The following is a 16,558-nucleotide window of genomic DNA, read 5'->3' as shown; positions in this document are numbered from 1 at the left end:
TCTTTATTCACTATCCATTTAATTTCTATCAAATAGAAACATTATTATAATGTAAAAAACTCCAGACTTTGCATCACAGCATTATGGGACAATATGGGAAATAGACAGATATGTTTCACTGGAGAGTGCCATGTTTGTAGTAAATTTAGATTTGCACTTGAAATAGAAAACTATACTGCACTGTCACACATTAATAACCACAAACTGCATCTGTTGGAAAAAAATTGTATTTGATAACTTGCTTAAAATTACAGTATTTTTGCTATTAGTCAGTAAAACCATGAACAAAGCAGGACTTCGGCTTCCAAAAGAAAGCTGATAATGTCCACTTCCCACTAATACAAAATAAATCAACAACTCACTTATCTCCTATTCAAGAATAGAAGGCTTGGTTTTAAGGAACATATGTACATTTTAATCAAAGTGAATATTTCCTTATTTTATAGGTATATACAGGTATATTTACAAAAGCATCTACAGTTTCCCCACAGCAGGTTGTTCAAGATGCTATAATAATTAGCAGCAATTGTGAAATCCCAGCACATTTTCTAAAATGTATATCTACAAGGCAAGGGAAATAATAATAATAATAATTAAAAAAAATATATATAATATGCCAGTCGCCAAGTCTCAAACTATGTGCGTGCTTGTTACTGTACAGAAAACATAAAGGGACATGATACCCAAATGTTGAAGCACTTGAAGGTGATGCAGCATAGCCGTAAAAAGCTGACTAGAAAATATCACCTTAACATCTCTATGTAAAAAGGAAGATATTTTACCTTAAATTTCCTAAGTATTCACACCCCACTGTAAATAGAACTTAAGCAGCCAATCAGGATGCTAGTCCCAGGACTTGCAAAGTAGTGTGCATCTGGCATGTGCAGGCACAGTCATGTTATTTTCCTATTCAGTTTAAGAAAGTTTACTATGAAATCTCACAAGATTTTTAGGGAGATCACAGCAAAGCAATGTATGACCTTAGCACTGCTGATGCTGATTGGCTATTTTTTTTTTTTTTTGCTTGTTTGTTTTTTTAACTGGCAGCTGGACAGCAGCTAAAGTATAACTTCACAGAGCACTTACTCTGGTGAGCTGAAGAAATTGTGAGGTAAAATATCTTCCCTTTTTACATAGAAATGTTCAGGTGATGTTTTCATGCCAGCTTTTTACAGTTATGTTCTATAACTTTGAAGTGATTTAGCATATGGGTATTATGCCTCTTCAACTGTGGAAACACTTATAAAGAACAAGACTAAAAAGAGTTAAAACCTTTTTTTAAAAAAAAAAAATTGTAACGAAAATTCCTAATGCAGGTTTCTATTACAGAGAGAGAAAAAAAAAAAAGAAAAACACACACAAATTTTGAATGACTATCTGAATCCATTTTATGTTGCACCATATAGCCATCAAGACAGTCTATTTTTATCAGCACCACCAACCTTCAACTTGTTTCTGGACTGAGAAATATTTCCCTTAAAAATGTGCATTCACATATAGACAAGAAGATTAAAGTCCATTTGCCATATTTTATGTATGAACACCAAGGGACCATGTTAAACTAGAATATATATAAAATAAGTTAATGCAAAAAAAAAAAAAAAAAAAAAAAAAAGTTCAGCTATCAAGACTTGCAAGTTGCTATAAATGTTACAGCATGTTTACATAACTCCAGTCTATTAGTATTTAGTTCAAAATACAGGAGACCAAAGTTAATGCTTGCATTTGTTTGCACAACTGTTATCACTAATAAATACACCCACTTTAAAATCTACAAGTTAAACATGATACCAAAAAAAAAAAAGAAATTCATAAATCGAGTCACAAAAATAAAAAAAAAAGCAACCCTTGGCTGCGTGTAAAGTTCTCTCAAGAGTTTTTGCGTTAATTTGTAGCAATTTCTTTACTGTCCTCCACGAAACGCATAAATCTGAAAGATGTCCCATTTTCGCTGCTTGCTAATTTCTCCAGACCAGCTAGAGGTGCATTCGGTTCAGAGTTCTGGAGTTTTTCTAGGCTCCCAGTCAGTCCGCTGATGGGAGAGCTACCGCTGTTCCCTAAACTACCAGCCATTGGTGTAATACCACCGTTCTGAATAACAGAGATCTCGTTGGTCTTCATAGCCAATCCGTTTGACAAAGCTGCTGCATACTGATGCCAGAAACCTGAGGGATCACCATTCCCTGCCCTTGCAACTAGGTCCTTCTGGAATATTTCAGGAAATTTTACAGGATTCCCTCCTAAAAATGCCATGGGTCCATCAACAGATAGTCTTCTACCTCTTCGTGCAGGGGTACTGTTCCACATATGAGTTCCCATGTGAACCTATATTAAAATCACAAGAAAAAAAATGTATATATGAAACTCAAATATAATATAATCTACATACATCTATATTTGGAAAAAAATAGAAAAGTACTTTATAAATAAATAAAAGATCTATTTAAAGGGACATGAAACACAATTTTTTTCTTTCATGATTCAGACAGAGCATACAATTTAAAAAAAACAAAACAATTTACTTTATTATCTAATATGCTTAATTATCTTGGTATCCTTTGTTGAAGGAGCAGTACTACTGGGAGCTAACTGAAAGCCAATGAGAAGAGGCAAATTTGTGCAGCCACCAGCAGATTCCGAGTATACCTAGGTATATTTTTCAACAAAGGATACAAAAAGAACAAAACAAATTAGGTAATAGAAATAAATTGGAAAGTTGTTTAAAAGTGCATGCTCTATCTGAATATTAAAAGAAAAAAATAGGGTTTTATGCCCCTTTAAGTAATTGCAGCATTGAAATTTGAATATAATGTTTGTAAATAGAGCGGTTGAAGCAACCAATCACAAGATGCAGCAGATGTTTTATAGTGTTCTATGCAGATTAGCTGTATTCACTCAAGTGCTGCCAGCACTGTTAAGCAATGTTGTCTTTTGTTTTAAAAGGACATTATAGTGGGTTTCAAAATAGCCACATAAATAATCAGCCTTATTTTAAAAAACAAACACCTCTGGGAGAAGGTTTTTGTTTGAAATATGCTCAATTTCCATGCTCCTGTGATGATTAGCTGTCAAATGACTTTAGCACAAGCTCAACGGACACATGTTATTGCCTGAGCTGTAGAGGGCAGTGACAACACTCAGGTCAAGCACAGGCAGTAAAGTGTGCACTGTACAAGACAGCTACTCTCTGTAGCAGGGGACCATGGTAATGGAATAGCAATTAAAGGGACAGACTAGTCAAAATTAAACTTTCATGATTCAGATAGAGCATGCCATTTTAAACAACTTTCCAATTTACTTTTATCATCAAATTTGCTTTGTTCTCGTGGTATTCTTTGTTGAAATCTAAACCTAGATAGACTCATATGTTAATTTCTAAGCCCCTGAAGGTTTATCTCAGTTAATTTTAACAGTGTATCATAGTTTGATAGCGCTAGTTCATGTGTGTCATATAAATAACATTTGTGCTCACACCGTGGAGTTATTTATGATGCAGCACTGATTGGCTAAAATGTAAGTCTGACAAAACAACTATAATAAGGGGCCAGTCTGCAGAGGCTTAGATACAAGGTAACCACAGAGGTAAAAAGTATATTAATATAAATATGCAAAACTGGGGAATGGGTAATAAAGGGATTATTTATATTTTTGATCAATAAAAATTCTGGAGTAGAGTTTAATTGAAGAAATATTTGATACATTGTTTTAAAGTAATGTGTGGTAATGCATTCTCACTGATAGAAAACATCAGCTTGTCAGTCTGTAGAATACATAATAAAAAAGGAGTTTAAAGATAAAATGGATACATTTTAAATATATATATAAAAATCTAGGTTACTGAATTTGCTCTCTCATTTCTAGGTAGTTAGGGATAACCATTCTTACCCTCAAGAAAGAGGTGTTTAATGATCCTTTAAAATCTGGTATTTGGCATTTGTAATATACTGTACTTATGAAATAATAATTTTATAGTGTCATAGAAAAAAAAAACCTCAGCAATGTTTGCACTGGAGGAAGAAATTTTGAGATTCTGGGAAGTTATATGCAAATGAGGTTAACAATCTCTCATATCTTATTGCTTCCAAAATATTTATCAATATCTTTTTTACTATATATATATATAATTCCGCAGGATTTGCACTCTCACCTTAAAAAACATGCCAGGGTGACAGGAGTAGAGGAGATATAGAAGACAAAGGATCCGCACTTGCTGGATTTGCAAATACTTTATTCCAAAAGTGATGTTTCAGGGGTCAAACACTTCCCTTCATCAGTACACACTATTTGCAAGTCCAGCGACTTTGTCTTCTATATATATATATATATATATATATATATATATATATATATATATATATATATATATATACATATATAAATATTTAGGAGCCAGACAGTTGTATTTGTATATAGATATATGGATAATAACCCAAAAAGTTAGGAGCCAGGGGTAAAATTCTAGGAGCCAGTGGCTCCCAGGCTCCTGGGTTTGTCGAGCCCTGTGTATATTTACTGCATATATATATATATATATATATATATATATATATACTGTATTTAATATATATATATATATATATATATATATATATATATATTTACTGTATATATATATAAAGTCCCAAAGTACCAGCACTCACTATTGAATGTTCCAAATCCGGGGTGCACTCAGAATATATCATATACGATCCAAGCAAATAGAGGCACTCACCGTGTGCAAAAGGTGTTTTATTCAAATTTTTAGAGTTAACGTTTTCGGGCTGTGATGCCTGTCCTCAGTCCTCCAGACACACTGATTTTCTTTTCAGGAGTCTGAGGACGGGTATCACAGCCTGAAAACGTTAACTCTGTAAAAATTTGAATAAAACACCTTTTTGCACACGGTGAGTGCCTCTATTTGCTTGGATCGTATATATATATATATATATATATATATATATATATATATATATATATATATATATTTGAAAGCGGGCCTTCGGCATGTGTTTCACATGTGGCACGTTATTTTTAACAGCACTCTTAGCATCTCCACTTCCCCTTGCATAGGCCTTGTACTTGGTTCTTGGGAGACAGCACACAATGCCCATGGAAAACCAAAACAGCAGACTGCAGAGGTCTGTATTGGGCTGACATAGGGGCTGCAGGACAATGAGTATGGTCTAAGGTCTTATATGGGAAACGGAGGTGACTGAGGGGCTACAGGGCAAGTGGGTCCATCTGAGGTCTAATGTGGGTAAATAGGGCTAACTGAGGGGCTGCGTGAGTCTTTAGTTATTTTTTCTTTATTAACATTTTTCATTAACTAGTAATATTTCTTTATTAATGATGAAACATGAGTGAAATGGGGCTTGTATACTTTGTCAGTTTATATCATTACTCTGGCACACACAAAAAGAAAATGCTGTGCGCATGCATCACTTTTTCTGAAAACTGTGCTTTTTCTACTTCTAAAAGTGAATGGAATACATATGCCAGAGTTTGCTCAACTCAATTAGTTAGTGCACAGTCACTGCTTAGATCAGAGCAGGAGGTCAATTATATCTGATTCTTGTTGACTAGGATGGTAAGAAATATACTCTTAGGTATTTTTCAAGAGTTGTAGCCCAAGTGCATTCTGAAATTGCCAATTCTTAACTCTCTGTAAGGGAGTAGTAGGAGCTACATTATTGGAGGTAGTAAATTACAAGAAAGACAAGCAAACTAAATAATAACAAATAATATATATATATATATATATATATATATATATATATATATATATATATTTACTTTGCCAAAGTAAACATGCTATGGGAGGTTTGTCAGACAATTTTAAACATTTAATTTTGTATGCAGACTTTTTCAATAAAGTGCTTAAATCTTGATTTAAAGAGACACTCAATCAAAATTCAACTTTCATTATTCAGATAGAGCATGCCATTTTAAACAACTTTCCCATTTACTTCCATTAACTAAATGTGCACAGTCTTTTTATATTTAAACTTTTTGAGTCACCAGCTCCTACTGAGCAGGTGCAAGAATAAGTGTATATGCATTTGTGAATAGCTGATGGCTGTCACATGGTACGTGTATGCATTTGTGATTGGCTGATGGCTGTCACATGGTACAGGGGGAGTGGAAAAAGACATAACTTTTAAAATTGTCAAAACAAAAATCTACTACTCATTTGAAGTTCAGACTAAGTGCTATTGCATTGTCTTGTTATCTTGCATTTGTTGATTATGCAAATCTACTGTGTTGACTGGTCCTTTAAACAATGCAAATAAAAACCATACTGTAAATTATAAAGCTAACAGAACAGTAAGCATATATTGTGTATATAAAGGAACACTATTTAAACATGCTAAAAATAGTTTTTGCATGAAAAAGTCAAAGCTATTCATTTTGATTTTAAAACGATCAGGAAGTGCATATCTGAGTACAGCTGAGCATTAAATCTTCTCAGACTGATAAAAAAAACTCTCTGCTAATTTGGTGGATAATGACACATCTCACAAGAAAAAAAAACTTTTTTTTTATTAATAAAATAATCTGTTACACAAAAAAGCTCCTAACTTATAAATATGTATCTATATATTTATCTCTCCCATATATATATATATATATATATATATATATATATATATACATAATATATATATATATATATATATACAAACACACACACATATATATTTGTGTGTGTGTGTGTATATATATATATATATATATATATAGATAGATAGATAGATAGATAGATAGATAGATAGATAAATACTAGATAGATAGATAGATAGATAGACTGATAGATAGACAGTTAGGTAGATAGATGTAAATCAGTTCCAAGGGAGGAATGTGAATAATGTGATAGATTGGCTGTGCAGCAGGTGATTGTCTGCAACTGCTGCACCTTTTGTACGATTGTTAGAGGAAATTTAAAAAAAAAAGGATCTTATTTTTTTTTTCATGCAGACATATAAGGGTTAATTGATATCAAAAGCAAAATGCCTCTTAATTACATTGTACAAAAGATTCCAATTTATGTTTTTTTTTATGGATATTTGAATCTAGGCAGGGATTTATACACAAACAATCAATCTATTTATGACAATAGCAAAATACAATATGCTATTGTATATGGAAGGCTGTTTACCTTCACTTCAAAAGCCCTATTGTTTTCAAGCAATAAACAAAATAAGATGCTGATTTGTCTGCAATGGTTGAATTAATTGAATGTTTACTGGAATACTTTTATACTGGGGAAGACAGACTACCACGGCATATTCATATACCTCACTTATAGAATCTGATTTGTGGACATAACTAGTTTAAAGTAATTGTTTAACTCATGTTTCTGACAGGAACCCCTAGAGATATGTTTTGTCAACACTAAATGTACAAATGCAAATATTCAGCTACTGATTCAGCCAATCTTGAGCTATACATGCATAACATCAATAGAATTATGTATTTTTTTGTAACAATTTACAAAAAGCAGATAACATACATTTCACTAGTTAATATATAACTATTACATAAATAAAAAAGACTGCTAAATTAAAGAGCCAAACATGATCAATAATAAAATGCTTTAATGTCCTATGGTGTTTTGCTATTGCAATATTTATTGTTTGAAACTGTGTTTGAAACTGCTAATTAGTTAAACATATAGTTAAAGTGAGCTGTAAAACACTAATGCATTACTGGCCTAGAGTTGAATGTGACTGCTCAACAGATAAGGGGCTGAATATGTGTGTAGCTGCCAATCAAGAGCCGTGTTCAACTCAGGACTGGAAGCACCAAATTAACTTTGGGCAAGATCACAAGTCGCGCGGCAAATCAGTTGTGAAAACACTGCGCACTTTATGGCTTTTTTTGCATTTGAGGTTGTTTGAGCTAACTTATTTTGCGCGTGTTAAGCACACGTATTCCATAGCAGTCAATGGAGAAGACAAATAGAAAAAAAACAAAACACAAAAACCCTAATCTGTTGCGCAAAGCCCATGATGTATTCTCCTCGAAAAGTTTACATCAAAATGCGAATATTTCATATTGCAATATGTTTTCACAACCGGAAAATATGTTAAATTTATTTCAAAATAAATATTTATCTTTATATGTGATGATTTTTGGACTGATATAGCTATGTATAGCTAAATATGTATATGAATCTACATATATGTCTAGATATCTCAAGATCTATATGCGAATATCGCATTGAAAATCCATATGAGTATTTGTTTAAGGTGCATAAGTTTGTAATGTGAAATCTATTCATTATCTCCATAGTTAAACATATCTCTAGACATTTAAATCCATGTTTCTCTATGTATGTCATTGTAAAATTCCTGCCTCTGCTTTTTTTCTCTATCACCCGAGATCTCATATCTTTGAGCCCTTATAACTTTTTGTGTGCAATATTTATTTTAAATATGTTTTATTAGACAGTGTTAATATGAGTGTAACTGTACTCTGTAATGTATTTTTGAAGTGTTTTGTGAAACTTTTATGTTGTGCAAAACTGTTAACTACAGCTCTTCGAGGGCGGAAAGGATTGTTACGTAAAAGGCGAATGCGCGCGCAATCGTGATTTTTCAAGATTTGTAATACCTGCACAATAGAAATTGTGATAAGAGCACATCGCGCACCAGAAAACCCATAATGTGCAACTTGTAATCTTGCCCTTTGCGGGAGTTGAACACATAGGGGGTTAATTTACAATCCTTTAGAAAAGCTTATCTAATGATTTATCTGCAAAACTCTCTATAGACTTTAATAGTAAATATCGTACAAAAATCATTATATAAACTTTGAAAGAATTGTAGTCATCCCCATAGCTCTGTGCAAGCAATAGTAAAATTACAACAGTTCGATATCATAGCATTTTATTATAGATATTTTTGTTCCTTTTTATACCAATGAGACTGGGGGGGGGAAAGATTCAAAGGCAAGATAATTACTATTGTAAAAATCTCTAGTAGTATATAATTTTTATATCGTTTATAAAAGAATGCTGGTGTAATAGGACGACATGTTACACAAATCTCACAGCTTTTAATGCTATAGTTTAGGGGTTAACACAAACCAGATTTATGCCTTTATTGAATAGGGTGTCTGGGTGTCCTCAACAAACAACCACAGGTTTTGCTACAATATATAAACTGTCAATGTTTTATGTGTCTTTGACTCCAAAATAAAATAAAAAAAAAACATTTTTTTTTATATTTCCATTGTTTTCAATGCTGTGAGGCATCATAGCTAAAAAAAATTGCTACAATACTTTCCTCATTCTGTGCCTATGATTAAACTGTGTATATGAACATAACACATCCTATGTTAGCACCAATTTAAGCAGCTTTAACTTTTTGTATGGAAAAAGTTAACGTTTAAATATTGCACAATATAATTTTGTGATTAAATTAAAATATTAACTTTTTTAAAGGGACAGTCCACACCAAAATTGTTAATGTTTTAAAAGATAAATAACACCTTTACTACCCATTCCCCAGCTTTGCACAACCAACATTGTTATAGCAATATATTTTATAACATTTAAAAACCTCTACATTTCTGCCTGTTTCTAAGCCTCTTATCACATGCTGCTTTATTTGTTTTTCACAACAGGAGACTGTTAGTTCATGTGGGCCATCTAGATAACATTGTGCTCATGCCCATAAAAATTGTGCACAGCGCAGCACTAATTGGCTAAAATGCAAGTCAATAGATATTAAATCAAAAGTCATGTGATCAGGGGGCTGTCAGAAGAGGTTTAGATACAAGGTAATCACAGAGGTAAAAAGTATATTAATATAACCATGTTGACTGTGTAATAAAGGGATTATCTATCTTTTTTAAACAATAAAAATGTTGGAGATGACGGTCCCTTTAAGTAGTGCATGATATCATTTATCATTTAATGTCCCTTTAAAGGGACATGAAACCAAAAAATGTTCTTTCATGAGTCAGACAGAATGATCATTTTAAACAACTTTCCAATTTACTTTCAAAACTAATTTTCTTTGTTCTGTTGGTATTATTTGTTAAAAAAGCATACCTAGGTACGCTCTGGAGCAACAATGCATTACTGGGAACTAGCTGCTGGTTGGTGGCTGCACATATATACTCCTGTTATCAGCTGACCTGCTGTGTTAAGCTAGCTACCAGTAATGTGTCGCTGCTGCTTCAACAAAGGATACCAAGAGAATGAAACAAATTTGATATAAGAAGTAAACTTGAAAGTTGTTTACAAATGTATTCTCTATTTCAGGCATGAAAGTAAAATTTTGGGTTTCATGTCTTTTTAATCTGCTAGAGGATTTGAGGTTGTATTAATTAACCTGTTTATTGGCCAACTGATTACTAAAGTGTTAATTGGTCATTACATGAAAACCTTAGGTATATTAAGATATAATATGCACAAAACCATTTGTAAAATACTCCTAATTCAGGGTGTACTAGTTCTAGATTTCTCTAGTGTTTCCTGAAGTTAACAAGACAGTTTATTGCCAATTTATTCCATCCCATCAATTGGACTTCCTTTCATGCAGAGTAATTGTTACCACTGCATACACAGAGCAGGAATTCTATCAAGCAGCTACCACAGCAGTCTGAACTGGTAGTATGGAAAAAGCTCTGATCAGCCAATATAACAAATACATAAAAATCAGGAAATATTGAGGATCAATATCTAAAACAAATAGTTTTACCACAAAGGCAAATTAATTATTAAAGGGACACAAATCCAAAATGTTTCTTTCATGATTCAGATAGAACATACAATTTTAAATAAAATTTCCAATTTACTTCTATTATCAAATTGTCTTTGTTTTCTTGTTATTCTTTGTTGAACAATAGGGCTCTAAGCTCAGGAGCGTGCACAAGTCTGCAGCACTATATGGCAGCGGTTGTGCAACAATGTTATACATTTGCAAGAACACTAGATGCCAACATTATTTCCTGTTATGTAGTGTTTCAGGAATGTGCACGCTACCTACCTAGATATCTCTTCAACAAAGAATAACATGAGAATGAAGCAAATTTTATAAAGGAAGTAAACCAGAAACTCTCTCTCGTCTCTCTCTCTCTCTCTCTCTTGTCACTCTCTCTCTCTCTCTCTCTCTCTGTATATATATATATATATATATATATATATATATATATATATATATATATATATATATATATATATATGCTTCAGTACTTTATATGCAACTTTACCCACCCTCTCTGCTGGATTTTACTTTTTCAGCCTCTATGTACACAACAGACCTAAGTTGAGAGAGGATGGAAGAAAATATTCAAGCGTAAACTGGTTACGGCGGAATAATTAAGAAAAGGCAAAACAAATTATAATGATGATAATGGTGAGGTTAAGATAAATATGGTAAAAGAGAAAATGTGGAATGAGCATGACATTTTTGCTTCCATAGCATGACAACTCATGTATATATTATTATTATATATATTGCAAACTTTCTGGAATGGCTTCTCAATATCATTGACGGCAACTAAGTTTGACATAAAATTATCAACCCCTGAACTAAACGTTCCTTTTGGTGCCAGTTTTTTTTTTGTTTTTGTTTTTTTTTGTGGATTCTGTCAGGTCACCCAATTTTGTTAATTTAAAAAATAACTCTTAAAGGGACAGTCTAGTCAAAATTAAACTTTCATGATTCAGATAGGGCGTGTAATTTTAAACAACTTTCCAATTTACTTCTATTATCTAATTTGCTCAATTCTTTAGATATCCTTTGTTGAAGAAATAGCAATGCACATGTCTGAGTCAATCACATGAGGCCTCTATGTGCAGCAACCAATAAGCAGCTACTGAGCATATCTAGATATGCTTTTCAGCAAGTGATATCAAGAGAATAAAGCAAATTAGATAATAGAAGTAAATTAGAAAGTTGTTTAAAATGACACGCTCTATCTAAATCATGAAAGAAAAAAATGTGGGTTTCATGTCCCTTTAAATTTAAAGGTTCTAAGGATCTAAGGATATAGTCAAATGTTTTAGATGTGTCAAAGCATAACAAAATAATGTTTAAGGAAACTAGCAACAAAAAGGAAATTTTGATGTTTACCTTAAGATTGCCTTTTGTAGTAAATGCTCTTCCACAAATAGTGCAGGCAAAAGGTTTTTCACCTGTGTGAGTCCTCTCGTGTATTTGTAAAGCACTGGAAGAGGAGAAAGATTTCCCACATGCATGGCAGTAATGCTGTTTAGGCGTTCTCCTGGCCAGGTTTGATAGAAGAACTGGTGATGTGGCAGAAGAAGACAAAGTTCCTGAAGATAACATACCTGTAGAAGGTGGTTCTTTAGTGTCCTGAGGAGAGCCATGCATGAAACCATTGAACTCAGTCTTTATAATGGTAGCTAAAGGGTTAGGTGGTGGTTGAACTATTGGGTTGGTTATGTTGCTGCTCATGTTGGAATTGGGTTCGAAGAGCTGTGACGGTAGGTCTCGCATTTGATGTGTTAGCATATGCTGTTTCAAATTACCCTTTGTGGAAAAGCCACGATTGCAGGCTGTGCAAATAAATGGTCTCTCTTTGGTATGGCTTCTATAATGAATGTCCAAGGCACTCTGACATGCAAAGGTTTTGCCACAAATATCACATATGGTATTTTTAAATTTATTTCGATCTCTAAAAGGAAAGAGCAAACCTAAAGACTCTTCTTCTTTGATCATCTTGTCTGTGTTACTAGAGGTCAAGTCTAAAGCCCCTCCATTAGCAGGAGTTGGGGACATTCCATTAGGAACTTCAGGTGGTAAAGATATTTGCTGTTTATCATCTGTAAGAGGGGACTTCATATAGTCATGTGAACTATTTAATGGTGAGAATGCATGCATGGAATAAGTGGACTCAGAGACAGCAGGACTTCCTGACCTCTCACTTTCCATATCTTCAAGAGAGGATGAGTCATTAGTCATAACATCAGCTTCAACACAGCCATTCTCAGTAGATTTTAGGCTAGCTTGGAGCTGCTCAACAAGCCCAGCATTAATCATTTTCATCTGGTTCTCTAAAGCTGCAATACTTGACATTACTGGTGGCAGTGGCGAGGAAGACAGACTGTCTCGAGATGCATCTGCAGACTTAGGTGTGTCAGGAACACTGCTATCAGGACAATCTTCTAAATTTTCATCTGAGAAATTGTCTAGATCATCAATAGTCTTCTCATCAAATGATCCAGTATCAGACTCCATGGAGTCAGGGTAGTTTTCAGCAACTGGGGTATTAGGGATCTGTCCACCCATATGCATCCTTATATGCTGTTGTAGCACAACAGCATTAGTAAACTTCTTCTGACAGATGGGACAGGAATGCTGAACTCTAAGTGGTGGCATGGCTCGATGGACACTGTAGTGGGTTTTTAAATTACCCTTTGTGGTAAAAGCACGTCCACAAACTTTGCACTTAAATGGCCTTTCCCCAGTATGTGTCCTATAATGCATTTTCAGAGCGCTCTGGCAACTCAAAACTCGATGACAAATAACACATTCATTTGGGTCACTTGCCTTTTTGTCAATGTTTTCGACAAGCTGTTGAAGTTTTGAGGTCTCTGATGCAGGTGCTGCATCTAACAGTCCTCCAAAAGGAAACTTAGCTTTAAACTGCTCTGACATCAGAGGCAATAGTGGGTTTGAGAAAGTGGCAGTGCTGATGGGGGTAGTGTCAGGTGTAGGAGAGCAGACAGAACTGTTGATGTTGGAGAATGAATTAGAATGTTGCGAATTATCTTCACCTTTTTCTTCAGAGCTGGGCAACTCTGTTTCAACTACCTCTGGGGGGCTATTACTTTTTTTTAAAAGTGGGTCTGTAGCTGTTGTGTCACTTCTTACTGAGCTTGATGGACTTACTGATGGTTGAATTGCTGAGATAAGTTGGGATTCCTCTGTTTTAATAAAAGGTGTCAGGTTGGGAATTGTTGGTGGTAGTGGCAACCCTACAGATGTTGTCAGAGAAGGCAGAACTGGTTTAGTATCCAGCCAGTTTGTTACAGGTTTCTCTGGGGGGATTGACATCCCATATGGGATTCCTGTGCTTGTAGGAATATTGTCTAAATGTTCGGGCACAGGGTATGGATTCATTTGGATATGAGGATACTTCTCTTTATGGCGTTGAAAGTGGACTTTCAGATTCCCTTTGGTGGAAAATCTGTTTCCACAGATGTTACATTTAAATGGTCTCTCACCAGTGTGAGATCTCAGATGGATCTGCAAGGCACTGTCACTGCCAAATACTTTAGCACAGAATCTACACTTGTGTTTGAAGAATGCCTCATCAGATGAACTTTTTGTTTCAAAAGTAGTTACACCGGGTGGCACGACTTTCCTCAGGGAGTTTAAATCCTCTGCTGTTGTTCCAATGCTGGGCAATGGGTTGGAGAAAATGGTATTATTTGGGGCAGGTTGAGGTAGTAGTGGATTGGATGCAGGGCTCAATAAACTGCTTATTGCAAAAGCTGGTGAGGATGTTAAAGGTGCTGGTGGATTATTGAGCTGAGAACCACCAGTGTTTGAAGGAACTCTTTCAGAGGATGGTGGAGTAACTGCTGTTGCCAATGAATTGACATTTGGAGAAGAACTACTGTTGGATGGAACTGTGGTACCAGGGCTGCTCTGAGGTAGCTGATTTGGGGGTAGTTGTTTTATACCACTGATGCTGGCTGATTGGCTAGCAAGACTTTGTGCTAAGCCAGCAGCTGCAGCAAGCTGCTGGGACAAGTGGGAACTCAGTGTCGTCAGTGGAGTAGCAGATACCCTCAATGTTCCTTGAGGTCCACTTGAAGATGAGGGCATCTCTGTATTCTGTGACGCCAACAGTAATATTTGATGACGTATTTGTTCAATGAGATGCAACTGGTGTATCTGCTGCTGTTGCAAAGCCAGGAGCTGCTCCATTAATGCAGGCACTGCCAGTTTATTGTTGGATGCCCCTTTAGTTTTGGCTTCTTGTGAAAATTGTGCCACTGCTACCCTAGTACTCTGAAGGTTCTCAATGATGACATTACTATTTATCACAGAAAAATTTCCCAATGTTGCCAGATCCCTTGCTTGAGGTAGTGAGGTTGTGAGAGCTGAGGTACCCAATGTGGAATTATTACTGCACGAGACGTTATTGTCCACTTTGCTGGAACCACTGCTACTACTGTTAGTTCCGGAGAACTCTACCTCCATGGACTCCTCTGTTTCAGGTTTCTCATTCTCTGAAATGCCATTGCAGTCCAGTTGATCTGCATTATTAACTGAGTCATTAATGTGCTCATCAGCATTATCCAAGGGGGGACTTGGTGAGGTGGCTTCAGCAAGAGGAGGTGGTGGTGGTGGTGGTGGTGGTGGGGGTGGTGCTGGATTTTCATTTACAATTAAAACCAACTGATTTTTTATGCAGTTCTTTTTATGTTGCAACAAATCTGATAGTTCAAAAAACTCAGCACAACATCTGCTGCAGACATGAGCATCCTTGCTCTTGGGTGTTCGATGTACAGGATTCCTCTCTGTGCCTCCTAAAAAAAAATATATAAATATATATGAAAAAAGATAAGTTATATTCCAAGGTTAAAACATAAGCATCTGCAACACACATAGTTATTGCTGTTGTCATTCATACTAAAATAAGGCAGTACTGGTCATGAAAACAGATCAATACATCTAGCACAAAAATAGTGCTTGTGGCTATTTTTTTAAAGGTTCTAAGAAGATTTTTTACCAGTGGTGATGTCTTAGATAATCATTTACTTCAAATAATCCATCAAAATATAAAATACTATAAATGGTAGACACTAGGCAATAATGAAATTCCATAGCAAATATTGATTTCCAATATTTCATGTGCTATATTGTCTAGTTCTCCACTGAGTGCAAATCAACAATTTGAAGGACTCATTAAACATTCTAGATCCTGTCAAACCATGTTCATTTTCAGTGTTCTCAAATATATCTGACAGTCTGGGCTGTCACTTTGAAGTCAGTTAGCCTCCAGTCACTATGATGACAAGATAAAGGTAAAAAAGACAACAACAAAAAAGACTCATACTGGTCTATGCTTACTATAAGCATATGTAGTTGTGAACACCAATGCATGCATAATAAATACTAAATGCAACTCTGTATAGCTAACATAAGCATTTGAAAATCCTACCGACATCCCTTATTAAAGGGACAAGTCTAGTCAAAAATAAACTTTTGTGATTCAGATAGGGCATGCAATTTTAAACAACTTTTCAATTTACTTTCTTTTTTTAATATTCTTTATTGAAAGCTAAACCTAGGTAGGCTCATATGCTAATGTCTAAGTCCTTGAAGGCTGCCTCTTATCTAAGTGGATTTTGCCCGTTTTTACAGCTAGGCAGCGGAAAGCTCATGTGTGCCATATAGATAACATTGTACTCACTCCTGTGGAGTTACTTATGAGTCAGCACTGATGGGCTAAAATGCAAGTATGTCAAAAGAACTGAAATAAGGGGCCAGTCACTGAGGCTTAGATACAAGGTAATCACAGAGGTAAAAAGTATACAAATAACAGTGTTGTTTATGCAAAACTGGGGAATGGGTAATAAAGGGATTAT

At 34.8% G+C, this 16,558-nt stretch overlaps 1 protein-coding gene across 1 annotated transcript in view; it reads right to left on the bottom strand.

Moving 5' to 3' along the window:
* Positions 1–209: 209 nt before the first annotated feature.
* Positions 210–16,558, bottom strand: part of SALL1 (spalt like transcription factor 1) — a 24,810-nt gene continuing 8,461 nt past the window's right edge. The window contains exons 3-4 of the mRNA XM_053699512.1: positions 12,066–15,496; positions 210–2,325 (exon numbers count right to left, since the gene is read on the bottom strand). Coding sequence (XP_053555487.1) covers positions 1,885–2,325; positions 12,066–15,496 — 3,872 coding nt within the window. The 3' untranslated portion in view covers positions 210–1,884. The remainder of the gene's footprint in view (positions 2,326–12,065; positions 15,497–16,558) is intronic.

The sequence above is a fragment of the Bombina bombina genome, chromosome 1 (genome assembly GCF_027579735.1).
Source record: "Bombina bombina isolate aBomBom1 chromosome 1, aBomBom1.pri, whole genome shotgun sequence".
In the NCBI taxonomy this organism is placed as follows: Eukaryota; Metazoa; Chordata; class Amphibia; order Anura; family Bombinatoridae; genus Bombina; species Bombina bombina.
This window is presented reverse-complemented; position numbering and strand designations above follow the sequence as displayed.